The sequence below is a fragment of the Lupinus angustifolius genome, chromosome LG10 (assembly GCF_001865875.1).
Source record: "Lupinus angustifolius cultivar Tanjil chromosome LG10, LupAngTanjil_v1.0, whole genome shotgun sequence".
NCBI classification, from domain to species: Eukaryota; Viridiplantae; Streptophyta; class Magnoliopsida; order Fabales; family Fabaceae; genus Lupinus; species Lupinus angustifolius.
In genome coordinates this window covers 7026387-7043596 of record NC_032018.1, presented here as the reverse complement: position 1 = coordinate 7043596, position 17210 = coordinate 7026387, and the positions used below count along the sequence as shown (strand labels likewise).

Genomic DNA, 17210 nt, shown 5'->3' with positions numbered 1-17210 from the left:
TCTCAAACAAATAAAATTAACCAAAACACCAACTTGAATGATTAAAATTCAAACTTTAGAATAAAAGAAGAAGTAGAAATACATAATCAACTTACAAATGAAATTGTTAGGAGCATGAGCCATCCATCCAAGGATTGGATGCTTTAGGTTCCAAATGAGATTACAAAATGAATTTTTGCATCTCATTTGCCTTATCCTTTCTCCTCTTGAATTATATGAAAAACTATTCTGAAACTACCTAAAATGAAAGGAAAAGAAGAGGAATCAACTAGGAAGAATTTAGAATGAATGTACATTGTGTTACAAATGAGAATTTCATACCTTTTTATAGGCCAAGGTGCTGGACGCTCAGCTGCCCTGTTTGGCAGCTAAGCTTCTCACCATTGGCCCCTATGAAGAGCCACTTTGGCCCCTACTTGACCCTATGGTAGGTATGGTGGGCTAGGTTAAATGCATGGTGACACCTCCTCCTTCTTGTCATAGCCTTATGTCATCCATGAGGTCATGTTCTTGGCCTTTAAGCAAAGAAAAAGTAAGATGTTCCATGAGTTGACCTAGAAATCATTTTTCTGGTGCGCCAGCCGCTTAGCACACTTGGTTCCCCGCTAAGCTGCCTATTTCAGCAGCTTAGCACACCTGGTTCCCCGCTAAGCTGCTTGGTTGGACCGCTAAGCTGCTTATTCAACAGCTTAGTTGACCTGGTCTGGTGCTTGGCTGACCTGGCCTGATGCTTGGTGCTTGGCTTGGCTGGACCGCTTTGTGCTTGATTTCTTCACGGTGAAGCAACCTTTTTTTCCTTTGGTTTGTTACTTGATTTTTGTTGATTGCTTGGCACTTTTGGGTTGTTTTCTTTAAGTTAAGGTAAGTATTTGATTTTTGCAAGTTGCTTGGCCTACCTTAACTTAGGTTTCTTCAAGACGAAGTAAGCTACCTTTCTTCAAGGCTAAGTAACCAAATTAAGCACATAACATGCCATGCTTTAACTTGATTACTTTTAGCAATTCATTTTGAGCTTTTGTCTTGAATTTTGGCTTGAATTCTTGTCCATCTTTGAATTTATTCTTTAACATTCAATTTCCTACAAAACTCAAAGAATGTAAGAATGTTGGAGATTGTTCACTTGTCGATGAGGAGCAGTTGACCAAGGTTGTGTGTGTGTCTTGTATGGTGGTAGTAAGTACCGAGAGATTTGGTCGTACTTAGGATTGGGCTAATAGGCCCCTAGCCCACTACAAACAAGATGTAAACACTAGATATCAACCTATGAGGGAATGTGGATTAGGTTTGCAATGATACTATCAATTTTAAATGATAACTCAAAATTTTCAACGGAAGTAGAAACTTGTAGAACAATAGTTGCAAAATTTTAATAGAGATAAGTATAGAGAGATTCACAACAAGGCATATACTGATTTACCTTTTTCAACTAAAGGCTATGTCAGTTCCCTTTTTGACTCAAGATGTATCATTATGCAATTGAATTTCTTTACAAGCCTCACACGAATACTCTCTTCTATAATACTCAATTACCCAAGAAAACGCACCATTTTCTTATTGCATAGTCACTCACCAAAACCTAAGGTGAACTTCAATTTTACAGAGCATAAGAAGACTTTTCTCAATAGCTTAGGATTACTACATCTGCTTTATTGATGCTGAATCCTTTTCAAGAACTCTTTGAAGTTAATACCTTTTGTTTTTCATGAAGTATGAAAAAGAAAAATTCCACTTAAGACTTTTCTGAAAAACTTAAGAAGGATTTACAATTGAAAGTTGTTGCAAAAGTGTTATGAAAATGTTGTGATATCTTCAGAAACTTAGGATAATATATATAGAGTTTAAAGGTTCATTCTAGGAGGTATGCAACACTTGGGAACATACTGATTTGTTTGGGTATGTGCTGATTGAGTTTCAAATTCGAAAATACACTTCCAACACAAATTAATCGGTTACTGGCACATAGTAATCAATGAATGGACATTTTTGTCCATTGAGTAATCAATTACCCACCATAGTAATCAGTTACTGGATCTTCTGCCAAGTTAGCTAACATATTATTTTGTAACCAGTAACCTATTGCTCTATTTTAAGTAATGTGGTACTTGGTTCTCTAAAAACCCCTCTTTGTTAATATTTTGCATCCCTTAAAAACTTTGAAAAACAATTTTTATGAATTTTATGTGATATCAAAATTAAAATGAACTATTAAGGTAAGACCTAAAAAACATTAAAATCTTATTTAATAACTTGCGTTTTCTAATCTACAAAACCTTTAATATTTTATTTTTTATTGATGTTGGTGTTTTCATCAAAACCTAGTTCTGGTGAAGAGACTCTTCTTTACACTAGAGTGATCTCAACAATGAGCTAGTGATAACTGACAATCAAATACTTATTTCATAAAAAATGGTGAGTAAAATAATAAAGTGAAGTAAAAAAGGGTAGTCCTAAATTCTACCGAGCTAGTCTGGATGCAACGTGAGTTCTTTCTAGCTAGTCTAAAAAGACTCGAGTTTAATTTGGGCCAAATTTTTGTTACTTAAGCCTTACGTTTTATGGGTACATAATGGATAATTCATTTTGCCTGCTCTAAATGTAGTTATTCTGATATTTAAAAATTAAACTAAATATTCATTTCATTTCAGTTGCTAATATTTTTTTACCTTAACGGTTTTAGTCCCTAAAAATTTGAAAAACTCAAAATAACCTCTAAAGTTTTTAAATATGAATCAAATTAATTTATATCATATATTGTAAAATATGCTAAAAATGACTAATTTGACACAAATTTAAATTTTTGGAGATGATTTGGTTTTTCAAATTTTGAGGTACAATGTTTGAAAATATGAGAAACTAAAATGTATATTTATTTGTTCTTAATTAAATGAATGTAAAGTTTTTTTTTTCATTTAAATAACCTATATTGTTTAATGTATAATTTGGCCCAAAGTAAAAAAAATATATAAAATGATAATATAAAAGTTTTATATGCATATCACCCATAATTCATATTTAATAATCGTTGACTCCTCAATAAAAAAATAAAAAATAAGTAATGAATTAATGTATAAATATTTATAATAACAACACTAAAAAAAAACTCATATTTAACAGTAAGAGATACCAATTTAACAACAACATTGAATTTTAGGACAGTTTAAATTAATTTAGTGTTCTTTAACAATAGAAAATGGGTAGGAGATGGTGCAGGTTAGGGTTCGTTCATCAGTGAGGTGCATGCGTGGCTCAAAACTTAAAACCCTTCCAAACAGTAAACCCATATTTCCACACACACCCTTCATTATTTTCCTTTCTTCTAACTCTCTCCCGTTTTAGCTTTAGCACACAAAAGATGAACAGCACCAGTAGCTGGAGAAGCCTCCTCCTTCGAATCGGCGACAAGTGCCCGGAATATGGACCCACCTCTGATTTCAAAGACCACATTGTTTGCAATTTCTTCTCTCCCTCCCCTCCAATTTTCTTTTAACACTTCCTATTTTATTATTGTTAATAATTACCACTCTCTTCTTATTTTTCCTCATTTCAAATTTTCAGGAAACTTGTTTTGGCGCTCTTCGCCGAGAGCTCGATTACTCCGAAGCTGAGATTTTAGAGGTTGTCTTTTTCACCATTTGCAATTTTTTGGTATAAACTATCTGAACTAATGCCTTTAGGTTGCGTGACTCCTACCAACAAGTGTCACTTTCGGGAATTGAAAGTTAGAATTTTTGGCCTATTTGAGAATTCAGTGCGGCCTATCTGAACATTGTAACTTGGTTAGGACCATATTACAATTTACAACCATAATATATGGTTGTATGTATATGTATGTTTTGTCTTGTGTCTGATAAATTGTTATTTCTTTTTGTATCATAATATGACCTTTTTATATTGTATATTCATGCAGTTCCTTCTTGCCTGTTCTGAGCAATTACCTCACAAGATTCCTTTATATGGAACTCTGGTAGGGTTTTTTTCTCTCTCTTGAACTGCAAATGACATCAATTATTTCTATAAGTTCCAATATATATGCATGAATGTTACACATATATGAGATGCTATTTTTTACTCTGTTTTCAGAGGTTGTTTCTTATGCGTGAACACATAATTTAATTTGATGACATTATTGGAAATCCGGTGAACTCTGCCTATGTGTGCTTGATGATATACATAGCCGGTCCTAAGATAGATAAAATGTGAAGGTTATGTTAGGTAGTAGATAACCAATGTAAAACACTGTCGAATCTCTATGACTGTGGAAATCTGGTGAACTCCGAATTTATTGTTGCTGTAGTTGTAAAAGTGGAAGTGAATCAAAGTATTCTGGCGTGTATTTACAGTGGAACTGCTAGCTTTGACAATGAATTTGCTCAACTGAGTTTTTTGACTTTCCAAATATTTTCTTCTTTCTATTTTATTATAAAAAATCCTGATATCCTTACGTAACCACTTTTGTCTTGTGTACTGTTTAATTTCAAATGCAAAGTTAATAAAATTTATCTTACAAATGTTCCTTACTTGTCAGCTACATGATTTTCAAAGGAACTTTCGGTGGCATTAGATATTCACATTTCATATTGTTAAAACAGTTTGTATATGTAAACAATCCAGAATTTCATCTTTTTAGCAATGAAAATTGCATTTAGTAAAAAATTGCAAACTTGGGAAACAGTATTTTCTAGGGACTGTTGTTCTGTCCAAGATAATAGTGGGAAATTGGGAATGTTCAGAAGAGTTGTTCAATGGATATGCTTTTCAAAGTTGGGGTGCATATAACCAGCAGAATTTTGAAAAAGCTTGTGTATTTAAAAACTTCAACAGTAAAATGGCAATAATCTTTCGGGGTTTGGCTCCAGCAAAGACACTAAAAAGCTTTTGCAATATGTGCGCTTCGCGGTTCTATAGAGCATTTGGTTTGAAATTTAAGCAAGAAATTTTTTGGGGCATTGGGTGCCTCTTGAATCCATTTGGGAACGAATAGTTTTCCTTGCCTCTCTGTGGTGTTGTGCCAATGGCCTATCTAGTGGGGTTTCCTTGTTTGATTTGCAAATAGATTGGCTTGCTTAGTTGCACTTTGGTTATTTATTTTTTTGGCTTAGTTTTTTCTTGAGTTGAGGATTTCTTATCCTCTTTCTATTGGACTATTCTCTTCCCTCTATATATATAGAGTTAGAGATATAATATATAAATAAATCCTACCTTTATCATTTTTTACTCCCCTCCACTATTATATTGTCATATTATTTGCTTCATATTGCAATTTTGCAACAAATGTCAATTACGTGTCTCAGTCTACTATAATTGTGTGGTTTCTTCTGTATTCTTTATCTGTAAGTTCTTTAAAGCTAACTAGTAATGTTCATCTCAATTATATCTTGTGAAATTTCCGACTTCTGGTGTAGTTTCCAATTGATGTTTCTTAGCAACCTCTGTTTTCTATCTATACACATCTTTTCAGATTGGCTTGATTAATTTGGAGAATGAGGACTTCGTCAAAAAACTAGTGGAGAAGACTCAAACTAAATTTCAGGTATGCAATTCAACCACTGAAAGTAGATTGGTTTATTGGTGTTGCATTTGTGATGTCTTCATTCTCCTAGATTACATTAGTTCTTTAGCTAGACATGCAATTAAGGGTGTGACTATTTCTATGAGAATAAGCTTTCTATAATTAGTTAATATTTGTCATTCTAAAAATTGAATATGTAAATTTGAAATTAATGTTGGCCTTTTAGTGGCTATTGAAGTTTTACTTTGATCTTTTAGTGCTTCTTCTGTGTTACCACAAGGTGAAAAATGGTTGAGGTAGCCAACCCCAAAATTGCATCACTTTGATGCGGCAAGGCTATGTGGCTGCATCATTGAAGTGACATGGATATGTAAAAAAAATAACTAAAACTATTCATATATCAACAAATCATAACCAAATTAAAATTCAATTCAAGTGAAAATTAAGTCATGACAATACATTAGAAACATAATGCAACCCATATTGGCAATGCTAGAAATATAATAATGTAAGCGGACATTCAACTAAGTGCAAGTCAAGAGACTGAGTGACATATAGTAGCAAGAGTGAAGGGAGGTGAAGTGGAAAATCAGTAGATTCAGTCCAAAATATATAGATGAGGGCATGAGGCAGTAAACATGAGCATGGATTCAGGGGTTAGAGGAAAATTCAGCTTCTAGACTGTATGATATGTGTAGTGGGTAAGCTCAAATCTTGGTTTTAGGGTTTTTCTTGAATTTCAAGGTAATATTAAGTTCACATGGTGAAATAATACCCCTTTAAGTTAGTTACCCAATGGCCACTTTTAATAAAAGAAATTCATTAAGGAGAAAGAGGACTTCAATATGAGAGTATAAGATATTATCCAGCAGAAAAACTACACAGGGATATAAACACAAGTACAACCAACAAACTCCTAAAATCAAAGCATAATGGTGCCGAAACTCTATGCATATCCTCCTATGATAACAAAGACATCTTGGAGCTAATATATTGCCTTATTTAACAAGCCATGCTAACCATCTTCCCATTGGCTATTCAGTATTTTAAGTGAAGGCTACTTTGTAAGTTAGTCAAACTGATGTGGCTGTAGCAGGATTGCATCATCAAAATAGCTTCACCACAGTTCATCTGTGGCGTCATGGCTGTTTTTCGCCTTCAGCCTCTAGTTGGTCGCTTCAGCTGCTTTTGACAACACTGCTTATGCTTAGACTAACCATCTTCAATATATTTCCTATCTATGATAATTCTCTTTCTTGTTTCTGTTTTGTTTTTTTGTTTCTAAATTTAGGATGCCTTAGATTTTGGAAACTGCAACGTGGTTCGTATTCTGATGCGGCTTATGACTGTTATGGTATGCATATTGCCATCCTGTTTTTTTATATAAAATAGTGTACTTCCATTGATAATAATTTTTCACCAGTAAATTCTGGACAGTATCAGGTGCATAGGAAATAGTTTAAGTTTTCACCATGGCTTTAGTCTACATTGAGTAATAATTGTCTCATACTGAAATATGGTTTTTCTTGTCTTAACTGTTGCACAGTTAGCTTCTAATTCTTTCTCCATTGTTATTCTTTTTGATCTGTACTAGTAGAACTAATTTACTTCACACTGTATTCTAGTTCTTTAAATCACATTGAGAAGGGCTTTTAATGATTGTTTTTTATTTGATGCTACAATATGACTTACCTATTTATGAATGGTTCTTACTAGTGGTTTTTTGAGGTGCATAAGCAGTCAATTTAATTTCCCCCTCATTCAGAATGATTTTTTCATACGTGGAGGAGACCGTTAGAAATCACACTAAGGAGAGTAAGTCAAATAGAGGTTAGTTCAACTTCTAGAGGAAGAGGAAGACCAAGAAAAACCATAGGCGAACGTGTGAAACAACTAGAAAAGATTTAGAGATAAGTGTTTTGTCAATTAACATTATTTATGATAGCATTATGACATCGTCTCATTCATGTAGCAAACCTCACGTAGTGGGATTAAGACTTGTTGTTGTATTTTGTTTTATGAAGTGTAAGTTTAGCATGTGGCAGACAAACCCTACTATAGAGTTAGAGATAAAGATTGGAGATCATACCATACCACAAGTTATTAGATTTAAGTACATTGGGTCAATAATACAACACGATAAGAAAATTGAGGAGATATAAATCATAAGATTCAAGTGAGGTGGATGAAATGACAAAGTGCATCAAGTATTATGATATCATATGTAATAGAAATATGCCACTCAAGCTTAAGGGGAAGTTTTACCTCATAGTTATAAGGCCCATAATGTTTTATTAGACTGAATGTTGGGTTGTAAAATGTCAACAAGAGAATACTCTCAATGTTGCAGAGATGAATAGACAAACTAGACAAGATAGGATTATGAATGAATACAATAGGGAGAAAGTTGATGTGAACTCTTATTGTGGAAAAGATGGTAAAATCGTGCCTTAAGTGGTCTGGGCATGTGTGGAGGAGACCGTTAAAAGACTCAATATGGAGAGTATATCATATAGAGGTTAGTCCAATTCCTAGAGGTAGAGGGAGACCAAGAAAAATCATAAGCGAACTGATTAGTAAAGATTTAGAGATAAATGTCTTGTCAATGAACATGATTTATAATAGATCATTATAATGTTGTTCGACCCATGTAGCCGACCTCTCCTAGTGGGGCTAAGACTTGGTTGTTGTTATTATTGTTGCTGCAAAATGATTATTTCATGTAATTGTTTGTTGTGGTTTTCCTGTATTGTGGAGACTGTTTTGGTATACTGGCAGAACTTACTTACTTTCCTACTCCATTCTACTTTACAAAGGTTTTTATTGATTGATTTGATGCAACAATATGACTTATCTGTTTAATGGTCCTTACTAATGGTTTTTTGCGGTATATAAACAGTCAATTTAAATATTTTGTCCATTCAAAATAATTTTTCACGTAATTGTATGTTGTAGTTTTCATTTATTGTGGAGATTGTTCATGTAATTGACTATTTTTTATTTATTTTGATACTTTCTTGTATATTATTTAGATGTGCAGTAAAGTTCTTCAGCCAAGCTCTCTGGTGGTTGTCTTTGAGACATTTTTATCTTCTGCAGCCACAACAGTAGATGAGGAAAAAGGAAATCCCCTGTGGCAACCTTGTGCTGACTTTTTCATAACTTGCATTTTATCATGCCTCCCGTGGGGTGGAGCCGATCTTATCGAGGTAATTATTTGATGCTTGAACTCTCACTTATGTTTAAAAGTTTGGTGGACCACTGGGATCGATGTTCTGTCTATATTATGACCTTGTAATTCAACAGATCCTTTGTTCATTTCCTAATGTTTATCTATTTGAGTATTTCATGTATTAATTTCTGAAGTTACCTTTATCTACTGTTTTCATGCAATGAGCTATTATAAATTTGAAGTTTTAATTGCAATTCTAGAACCACAGTATTGCATTCTCTTCCTTTTTAAAGCAGTATTGCATATCTGAATAAGAGAAGTTTCACTTATTTTTCATTCTGTGGTTGGAGTCATCTATGTAGTAAAAATAAAATGTAGATGTTGTCTGTGAATACAAAGATTACTGTATCATGCTATGTTTGGCATGATATGGCAGTTGCGGTGTTAGTGACTTGCGTTTAAATGCTTCACATTTGGTTCAACTTTGCTGGCTACCTAGCTATTAGAGAAGTAGATATTGCTACTTCAAATGCTTAAACTGTCAGGACAATATGTTAAACATGTACTTGAGTGGATCTGTGGATAAGATAAATTCATAAGGCAATCTAATGTAACAAACTGAAATTTATGAATTATTTAAGCTCAAGGAGGTATTCTTGGCAGTATTACAGCAATAATGAATATTAACTTTCCTTATGTTGATTAGTTAAGAAAATTGTAGAGAAGGACAGAACAGCTATTCTAGCAGTTATTCACACGTATTTTTTGATGTATGCATGCTTGTCCAGATTACAATGCCCATTTCTATAGTTACTGAATTCCTCTTTCTATTTAATGACATTCCATCTGTTCACAGCAAGTTCCTGAAGAGATCGAGAGAGTGATGGTTGGTGTAGAAGCTTACTTGAGCATCAGAAGGCATACCTCTGATGCTGGTTTGTCCTTTTTTGAGAATGATGATGAAATCAAGCGAGGCCCTAGTGATAAGGTTGGACTCTGTTAAGCTAACACTTTATTATGAGTTCTTTGCCTTTTCTTTGAGTTTGTGTACTGTATCAATGTTTCTTCCTGCATTTAGTAGCTTTCCTGATTTGGGTCTTGTCCGCTGCATGTAGTGACGGCATACCAATACTTCAGATGTTTATTATTTTGATTTTTTGATAAAGAGAGAACTTCAGGACTTCATTGTACTATTATGCAATTGTCTTTGCACCTCCCCATGTAGAACATCACACATGGGAAGTAAATATTGGGGTTTGAAATCCCACTGTCAAATTTATGAATGTACCTGCCTATATTTGGGAGGACGATGCAAATGAGCTCTCAGTCTTATATTATTCACATAAGGGGACAGCTGTAAATTTGAGGGACTCAAATTTTCATAAGGAATGCTGATGAGACTTCAGATTGTTATGATGAAATTTGTTGTTACAAGGCAGTTTCATATCAAATATATATCAGATTCTATTACTATCTTTAGGAAATTATTGCTTCGTTGCGTTTAATTTTTTTGGCACAATGATGTGCCAAGCCCCTTGCTCTTCTCCTAAAATCCATTGTCGTGTCTGTATAACTAATTCAGAGTTGTTAACATGCATAACACAAATATTGGGGGAAATGTCTGTTATAGCTCTCCAAGTCTGCAACAAATCATTATTATAACTCCTATTCAGTACTACTACCATGTTGTAATGAGTTTTGAGGAGGATCTTTTAAAGGGTAAAGCTAGTTGAAGAAATAAGTTGCACTAACATGACAATGGAGAATGAATTGTAAATTTAAGTGAAGGGGCCATATTAATGAATTAGAGGTGGAGGATCAACTGCTTACTGAAGATTTAGTGTTAGTGGATGATGGGTTTGAAGAAGTACATGCCAGTGTCTAATCTACTACAATCAACCATTCTTATGACACTTTAAATTTTGCTGCATGCCAGTGTCATGTCCATGTCTGTACTTCTGAAAGCAAGTGTTTAACTTGGTGGGGCTTAATTAGTCAAATTCTTCAGTAAATGAAGGTTTATCTATTTAAACTGTCGCGAAAGATGCATGCAATAACATTGCTACTTAAGGTTCATTTGTCTTGTAAGATAATGAAATGTTTTTATCCTACTGTGGTATCTCTATTTACCACTCCGGATGAAGATCACCTGTCCCAAGTTGGTGTCCCCGACCATGTCATGACCAATAATATGGTGCCATGTAATGTTCTATTTTGTTTCAGCAAGGGGAATGAAAGGACACATAAGATTATATATTTTCTAATGGCATATGTGGTACTATACTATTGGTCGGGACATGGTTGGGGACACCAACTTGGGACAGGTGATCTTCATCCTACCACTCCCTCTTTAAAGTTTGATAGGCTGGCTTTGAAGTGACTTATTTTTCTGACATTTTATTCCTAATTTCCAGGATTTTTTGGAAGACTTGTGGGATAAAATACAGGTTTTATCTAGCAATGGATGGAAAGTTGAAAGTGGTAATTGTCCTTTTTCCTACTTGGAAAGCATGGTAGTAAAGGTGATGCTACCTTTACTATTATATGCTTTTATCTGAAAATTAAATCCTCCACTGTTTTAAACTATCTCTCTTCCTGTAATTTCAGGGTATTATTTTTAGTGTAATGTGTTTATGTTGTATTTCTTTTTCTATAAGCATAGAATCATAGATTATACGTTTTTATAGAACATTGTGAAGTTAACCTCACTTTCACTAATATACTCTAAAAAGTTAAGATAGAAGCAGAATATTTAAGTCTTAGTGGTTTTGATGTTGAAGATGTACTGATATGCAACACTTTTCTCACTTAATGAATTTCGATCTAGCTTGTAGCCAACCCTCTTTTACTTCCAATACTGCTTTCTGCAGATATCTAAATTTTATAACAGTGTGTGCTACTGTGGTTAATCAAGTGCACTAGAAATATATGGTACACAATTCCTCCAATGCATTGAGCTAATCCAATTTCTGAATTTTCTTCAAATATCTTTATGCTCAGTTGAAGCCATAATTTTGCCCTTTCTTGTGAGTTTATGCTTGCTGTATTGTTACTTGGTTTTTGCATATTTTATGTATGGAACACAGTTTTCCCCTGCCCTTCATACATATTTGGAGCAGATAGTTTTGTGCAGATAATTTCCTATTAAATTATGGAACTTATGTTTTCTTATTAATTAATTGGTAGGATCTAGGATGTAAAGGGTGGCCCAGTGTGCATAAGGCTCCCACCTAAAGAGCTCCGATAAATTTTACGAGTACTCTTATTTTATAATAAAAAATGTATTTACTCTGTTTACCGTATATATTTTTAAATTTCTCAACACTTTTATTAAATTTGAAATTTGAGATTACAGCTTAAAGGTAGTGGTTGTGTTTTCTCGTGATGGCCACTTTGTGGTGTACATATTTGTTTATAGAAAATATTTTTCTTGAATTTTTTATACTATAAAAACTCATTTTTAATAGATTTGAATTTGTATGTGGAGGCTTTGATGCTTTTGATCTATTGTTTTAACTGTTAATCAGTTTGAAAGAATTTGTTAAGGCCATGGTGTTTATGTTACACTTTCTCATGAATCTCCTCTTATTTATTGCAATCACTTTGAAATTGCCAGAATAGTACTTTCTGTTTGACCCAAGGAATGAAGCTAAGCTTTCCTATGCACACGTTTGTGGTGTTAGGTGACCTACAAAACCGAACCCGTGGGTACCCGCCCGAACCGAACCCGAATTTAACGGGGAAAACCCGATGTAATTGGGTTCGGGTTTTACCCGGGTTTAAATTACCCGATGTGGTTGGGTTCGGGTTTTACCCAGGTTTAAATTTCGGGTTCGGGTTTGCTATAACAAAGACCCTAACCTGAATCCGTCTCGAAGTAAGGTAATTCAATTTAAAATTGAAATTTCTACCATTTGCCAATTATTTTTAATTTCTAATTTTACTTTACATACTATTGGATCTTCAAACATAAAAGAAATGAAATAATACAAGAGAAAATAGAAATGTTAGAGAAAAATTACATGAAAATAATATCATATTTTCCTTAATACTTTATCATTTTCGGGTTCGGGGATGGTATTTTTATTTTCGACCCCGTTGAGTTTGGGTTCGGGTTCGGGTTTTGAATTTCGGGTTTGGGTATGTGCAAACCCACCCCCGACCCGCCCCGTTGCCATTCCTAGTTAGGTCTGTTTATGTTGACCTGTGTCTCATTCTTTAATTTGCCTGGTTTTTGAGTATGCAGAAAGTTGGGATTGGGGGTTTAAAACCCATCAAGGGATGCATGATGCATGAACATCTTACTCAGATATAAATATTATGTACAGAACAGAGGAAAAATTAATAGCAACAGGATGCTGCTTTTGTTTTCTGAGGAAGCAAGTATATGTTGCAGTTGTCAAATATCTTACTAGAATTTTACTTTTGAAATATTACCCACTTCCAACTTTTAATGCTGTGTTTTATTTTAAATTTTCCTTTTGAATCCCACTCTTACATGAGGGTGATGTGATCATGTGGGTCAAGTACGATAAAATTATGTTATTCGTGCGGTGAACTTCAAGAAATGTTTGCTTGGAAAGAACTTTTAACTTGAACATGTAATCAAACCTTTATTGTAGTTAGTGGTTTATTCATTTTGCTTATCTGTTCTGTTTTACCCTTTCTTTGGTTTATTTTCTATGCGATGCTCCTCAATTTTATTTAAATTATTGCTTGCCTTTCATTTCTTGCTTGATTATGTTCACTCTTTCAATTGCTAGTTCCAAGACCCCATCTTTCATTTGAAGCTCAGCTAGTTGCTGGGAAGTCCCATGAATTTGGGCCAATAAGCTGCCCCATCTTACCAAGTCCGCCTTCTGTCCCTTCTGGCATATCAAACGGTAAACAAAAGCATGAGGCAGAGTTAAAATATCCTCAAAGGATACACCGGCTTAACATATTTCCTCCCGGTAAAACTGAGGTAATTTGCTTTACATGACATTGTTGGATAGTATATTGATGTGTTTTTTTCTTTTGTTATATTTCGTAAATTTAGCTTCCCTATACCCCACTATGTTGGACTACCCTAAATTATTTTTGTGTGATTTGTTTAGGAGGATATGTTTTTGTCTGCTCTTGTGTTTCTCTCTTTCTTTTCTCTAATTAAATTTCTTCTCCTAACACCCCACAACAAGAATGATTCTATTTTGTTATTTTTTGAGGATCGAATTGCTTTCTGCATGATGAGCCTGGTATTAATTCCTTAATATATAAAGCTGTTCAGTGTACATGTGTTATTGTTTTACTTACGCTGGGTTTTATAAGGATTTAGCAATTTGGACTGCATTCTTGCTACAATCATATTTGTTGATTCGATGAAAATAAATCTTGTGGATGGCAGGATCTACAGCCTATAGACCGATTTGTTGTGGAAGAATATCTCCTAGATGTGCTTATGTTCTTCAATGGCAGGTTTGCATAAACTGTCCATTATCTTCATATCTTTATAATAGAAGAGTATTAGTGTCCCTGTGATGTGAGTGTGAATAAACAATAAAAATATACTAAAACAAATTATGGCATGGCAATTTTCTCTGTTTTGAAAATTTTATTTTTATTTTTTGGGGTGTTGTAGAATGTCTTTTAATTTTTCGAATTTCTGTTATGAACATCAAGGGAAACTTTGGGGATATGCATGTCCATTAGGTTTAACAGTTTAGTTAGACTTCATCTGTTCCTTCTTTATACATCAATCTCTTCTTTTTTCACCCTCTTCCTGTAAAAATATTTGTGGAGTAATTTTAACTGTTTTCATTTCTGGATTCACGCAAAGCTAGTCGAAAGGAATGTGCTTCTTTCATGGTTGGGCTGCCGGTGCCCTTCAGATATGAATTTCTCATGGCTGAGACAATATTCTCTCAGGTATTTCTTGTAATTTTGCAATGCCTCCAAATGTTTCTTTGATATATTTGAATGGATAGAACAATGCTTTTATTTACTTGGAAGTTCTTTACCCTTATCTTATGGGTCTGTTTATTTTTCATTGCACTGTTTTTCTTATTTTGTATTTTTATCAACAAATAAATTCCTTTGTTTATATTTGAGGGAATGACTTCAGTAATCAATAACTGGAAGATGACATATTGAATCTGCCAAATACTATTTTTAGTGTCCGTTTTAGTGAATGTCTTAACTATGAACACAAATATATTTGTTACTTCAATTAATTGCACTGAAATGTACTTACTTTATACATGGTTGGCTATGCCCTCAGAGTATTGACAGATTTAGTAATGTTATATCTATCTTTCGCAGTTGCTGATGCTACCCGAACCGCCCTGCAAACCAATATACTACACACTTGTTATTATTGACCTCTGTAAGGTACACTATCATGCCAAGTGGATTTGACTGCTGATTTATTTGGATTTGGTACCTCTAAAGTGAGGGGTTCCCTGTAGAGAGTAGAATTCATGACTGCTAACTGTAACCTAATAATGTTAAGAAAATCACGTGTCTAGGATTTTATACAGTACAAGTACATGCATAACAGATCATTCAGATGTAAAATAATTTACTCCCTTGATATTTTTATCAATGCTTATAATAGTGCACTTCGATGCTTACAAATTACAATAGTGCATGCACTTCAATGCTTATGATAGTGCACTTGACTCCCTAAACTGCACGTCTCACATCAAAGGAGCCAAATCTAATTTCTTTTCTTCATCGCTTAGGAATTATTGTTGCTCCAATACACATATTTTATATGGACTTCAAATTTCATTTCATGTTTCATCCTTTCTATTGACTTCACAACAGGCTCTTCCTGGAGCTTTTCCTGCCGTTGTAGCTGGAGCAGTTCGTGCACTCTTTGAAAAGATTGCTGATTTAGATATGGAGTGCCGGGAACGTTTAATCCTTTGGTTCTCACATCATTTGTATGTTCAAAATTTTAATAATTTATGGATGCCTCATTTACGATATTATATACTTGTTGATGTTCTGTTTGAAGCATATCTTGTCCTCCTGGCCAGTTGTACTGTACCTCTTTTCTAATCAGTTTTTATTTTTTAATTTCTTCATTTATGTTTAGGAAAAACAGAAAAGCTTCATGAATGAGCTTCTGTTAAGTTTATATGCTAAAGTTGCAATATAGTATTGGAAGATGCCATTCTTAATTCTCACGTTAAAATTCACTGCACTAGTTATTTTCTGTGAGATATGTATTTTTATGAATGTGATATGTATGCCAACTTCTTATTTCCATGTTATAGATAATTCTCATGAAGTTTTAAATAAGAAACTTGGTTTTGGAAAAAGATTGTGTTTCCATCATATGCTATATGGCTGAAATTATTAATGTTACTTCATACCTATGATATGGGGTAATTACACAATGTTTAGTTTATTAATTGCGAAGTTATCCAGTAACCATTAGCATTTTAACCAATGCCCATCAAAACCATTTTTCAATGCTAGTCAATGGCAAAAACCACTCAACTAAGTAGCTCAAATAATTGGATAAAGCTATTTGCTATGAGAAGACTGATAATAGGATGATCAACTTATGGTTCAGTACAGCATTTAGTTTTCTCTTCTGTTATTCTATTTTCATTTTTAATTCGTCGATACCTTGTGTTTCCGCTTTACATGGGCTTTCTCTGTAATGAAGATCTTGCCAAAATTAGAGATTACACAAAAGGAAGTTTTGCTAAAAGTATATCTAGTTTAGGTCCTTAGGAATAATTACAGCTTGCTACATCTACCGTCCCCACACCCCACTAGGTGGGAGCCTCGTATACTTAGGAATAATTAGCAGCTCTAGTGTTTAAAGTGAATATGTGGTTACTGTTAACCATAGTTTAGACATCATTAATTTGTTTAGTTGTTCTTAAGCTGGAAATGTTTTTACCAGTCTTTTTTATGGTAATTTTCCCAAATGGAGTTATGGTAAACATACTCATTCTATATTATTGATGCAGTCTTGGTTTGTCAGAATTAGGTTAAGGATTTCTCAGGTTGACAATATTTTTGATATCAGTTCTCTTTTCACTTTCAAAATTAACATGCTGTAGAAAGTTGTTTCTTTAGGTATTCATGTTCAACATGGTTAATGGTTTTTACTATACAGGTCAAACTTTCAGTTCATCTGGCCATGGGAAGAGTGGGCCTTCGTTTTAGATCTCCCGAAGTGGGCGCCACAACGTGTATTTGTTCAGGAGGTTTTGGAGAGGGAAGTTCGCTTGTCATACTGGGACAAAGTTAAGCAGGTAATTATCCATGGTAGAACTGTAGTAGAGATTACTTTTTGTTGCACATATCCTCAAGATGTGGAAGTGTTAGACTGCATAGTCACTTAATCTTATTTATGGTCATGGCTCATATAAGAAAAGCCTGAAATGACATAGGGAAGTTTCTCTCTGTTTTTGTTGTTGATAGAGGAGTGGGTGCTTTTATGGGCGATTGAGCCGTTTTATCAGCTCACAGTTTCTTTTTGTATAATTGTGATATTATTGTTTCTTTGGTACATATCATGATATTTTG

The 17210-nt window shown here is 34.0% G+C and overlaps 1 protein-coding gene across 1 annotated transcript in view; it reads left to right on the top strand.

The window, feature by feature from the left end:
* Positions 3190 to 17210, top strand: part of LOC109358656 (nuclear cap-binding protein subunit 1-like) — a 16922-nt gene continuing 2901 nt past the window's right edge. Inside the window, exons 1-14 of the mRNA XM_019603026.1 lie at positions 3190 to 3445; positions 3556 to 3615; positions 3908 to 3964; positions 5459 to 5530; positions 6801 to 6863; positions 8542 to 8718; positions 9538 to 9669; positions 11096 to 11162; positions 13445 to 13644; positions 14065 to 14135; positions 14501 to 14585; positions 14979 to 15047; positions 15486 to 15604; positions 16798 to 16936. Of these exons, the coding sequence (XP_019458571.1) occupies positions 3353 to 3445; positions 3556 to 3615; positions 3908 to 3964; positions 5459 to 5530; positions 6801 to 6863; positions 8542 to 8718; positions 9538 to 9669; positions 11096 to 11162; positions 13445 to 13644; positions 14065 to 14135; positions 14501 to 14585; positions 14979 to 15047; positions 15486 to 15604; positions 16798 to 16936 (1404 nt within the window). The 5' untranslated portion in view covers positions 3190 to 3352. The remainder of the gene's footprint in view (positions 3446 to 3555; positions 3616 to 3907; positions 3965 to 5458; positions 5531 to 6800; positions 6864 to 8541; positions 8719 to 9537; positions 9670 to 11095; positions 11163 to 13444; positions 13645 to 14064; positions 14136 to 14500; positions 14586 to 14978; positions 15048 to 15485; positions 15605 to 16797; positions 16937 to 17210) is intronic.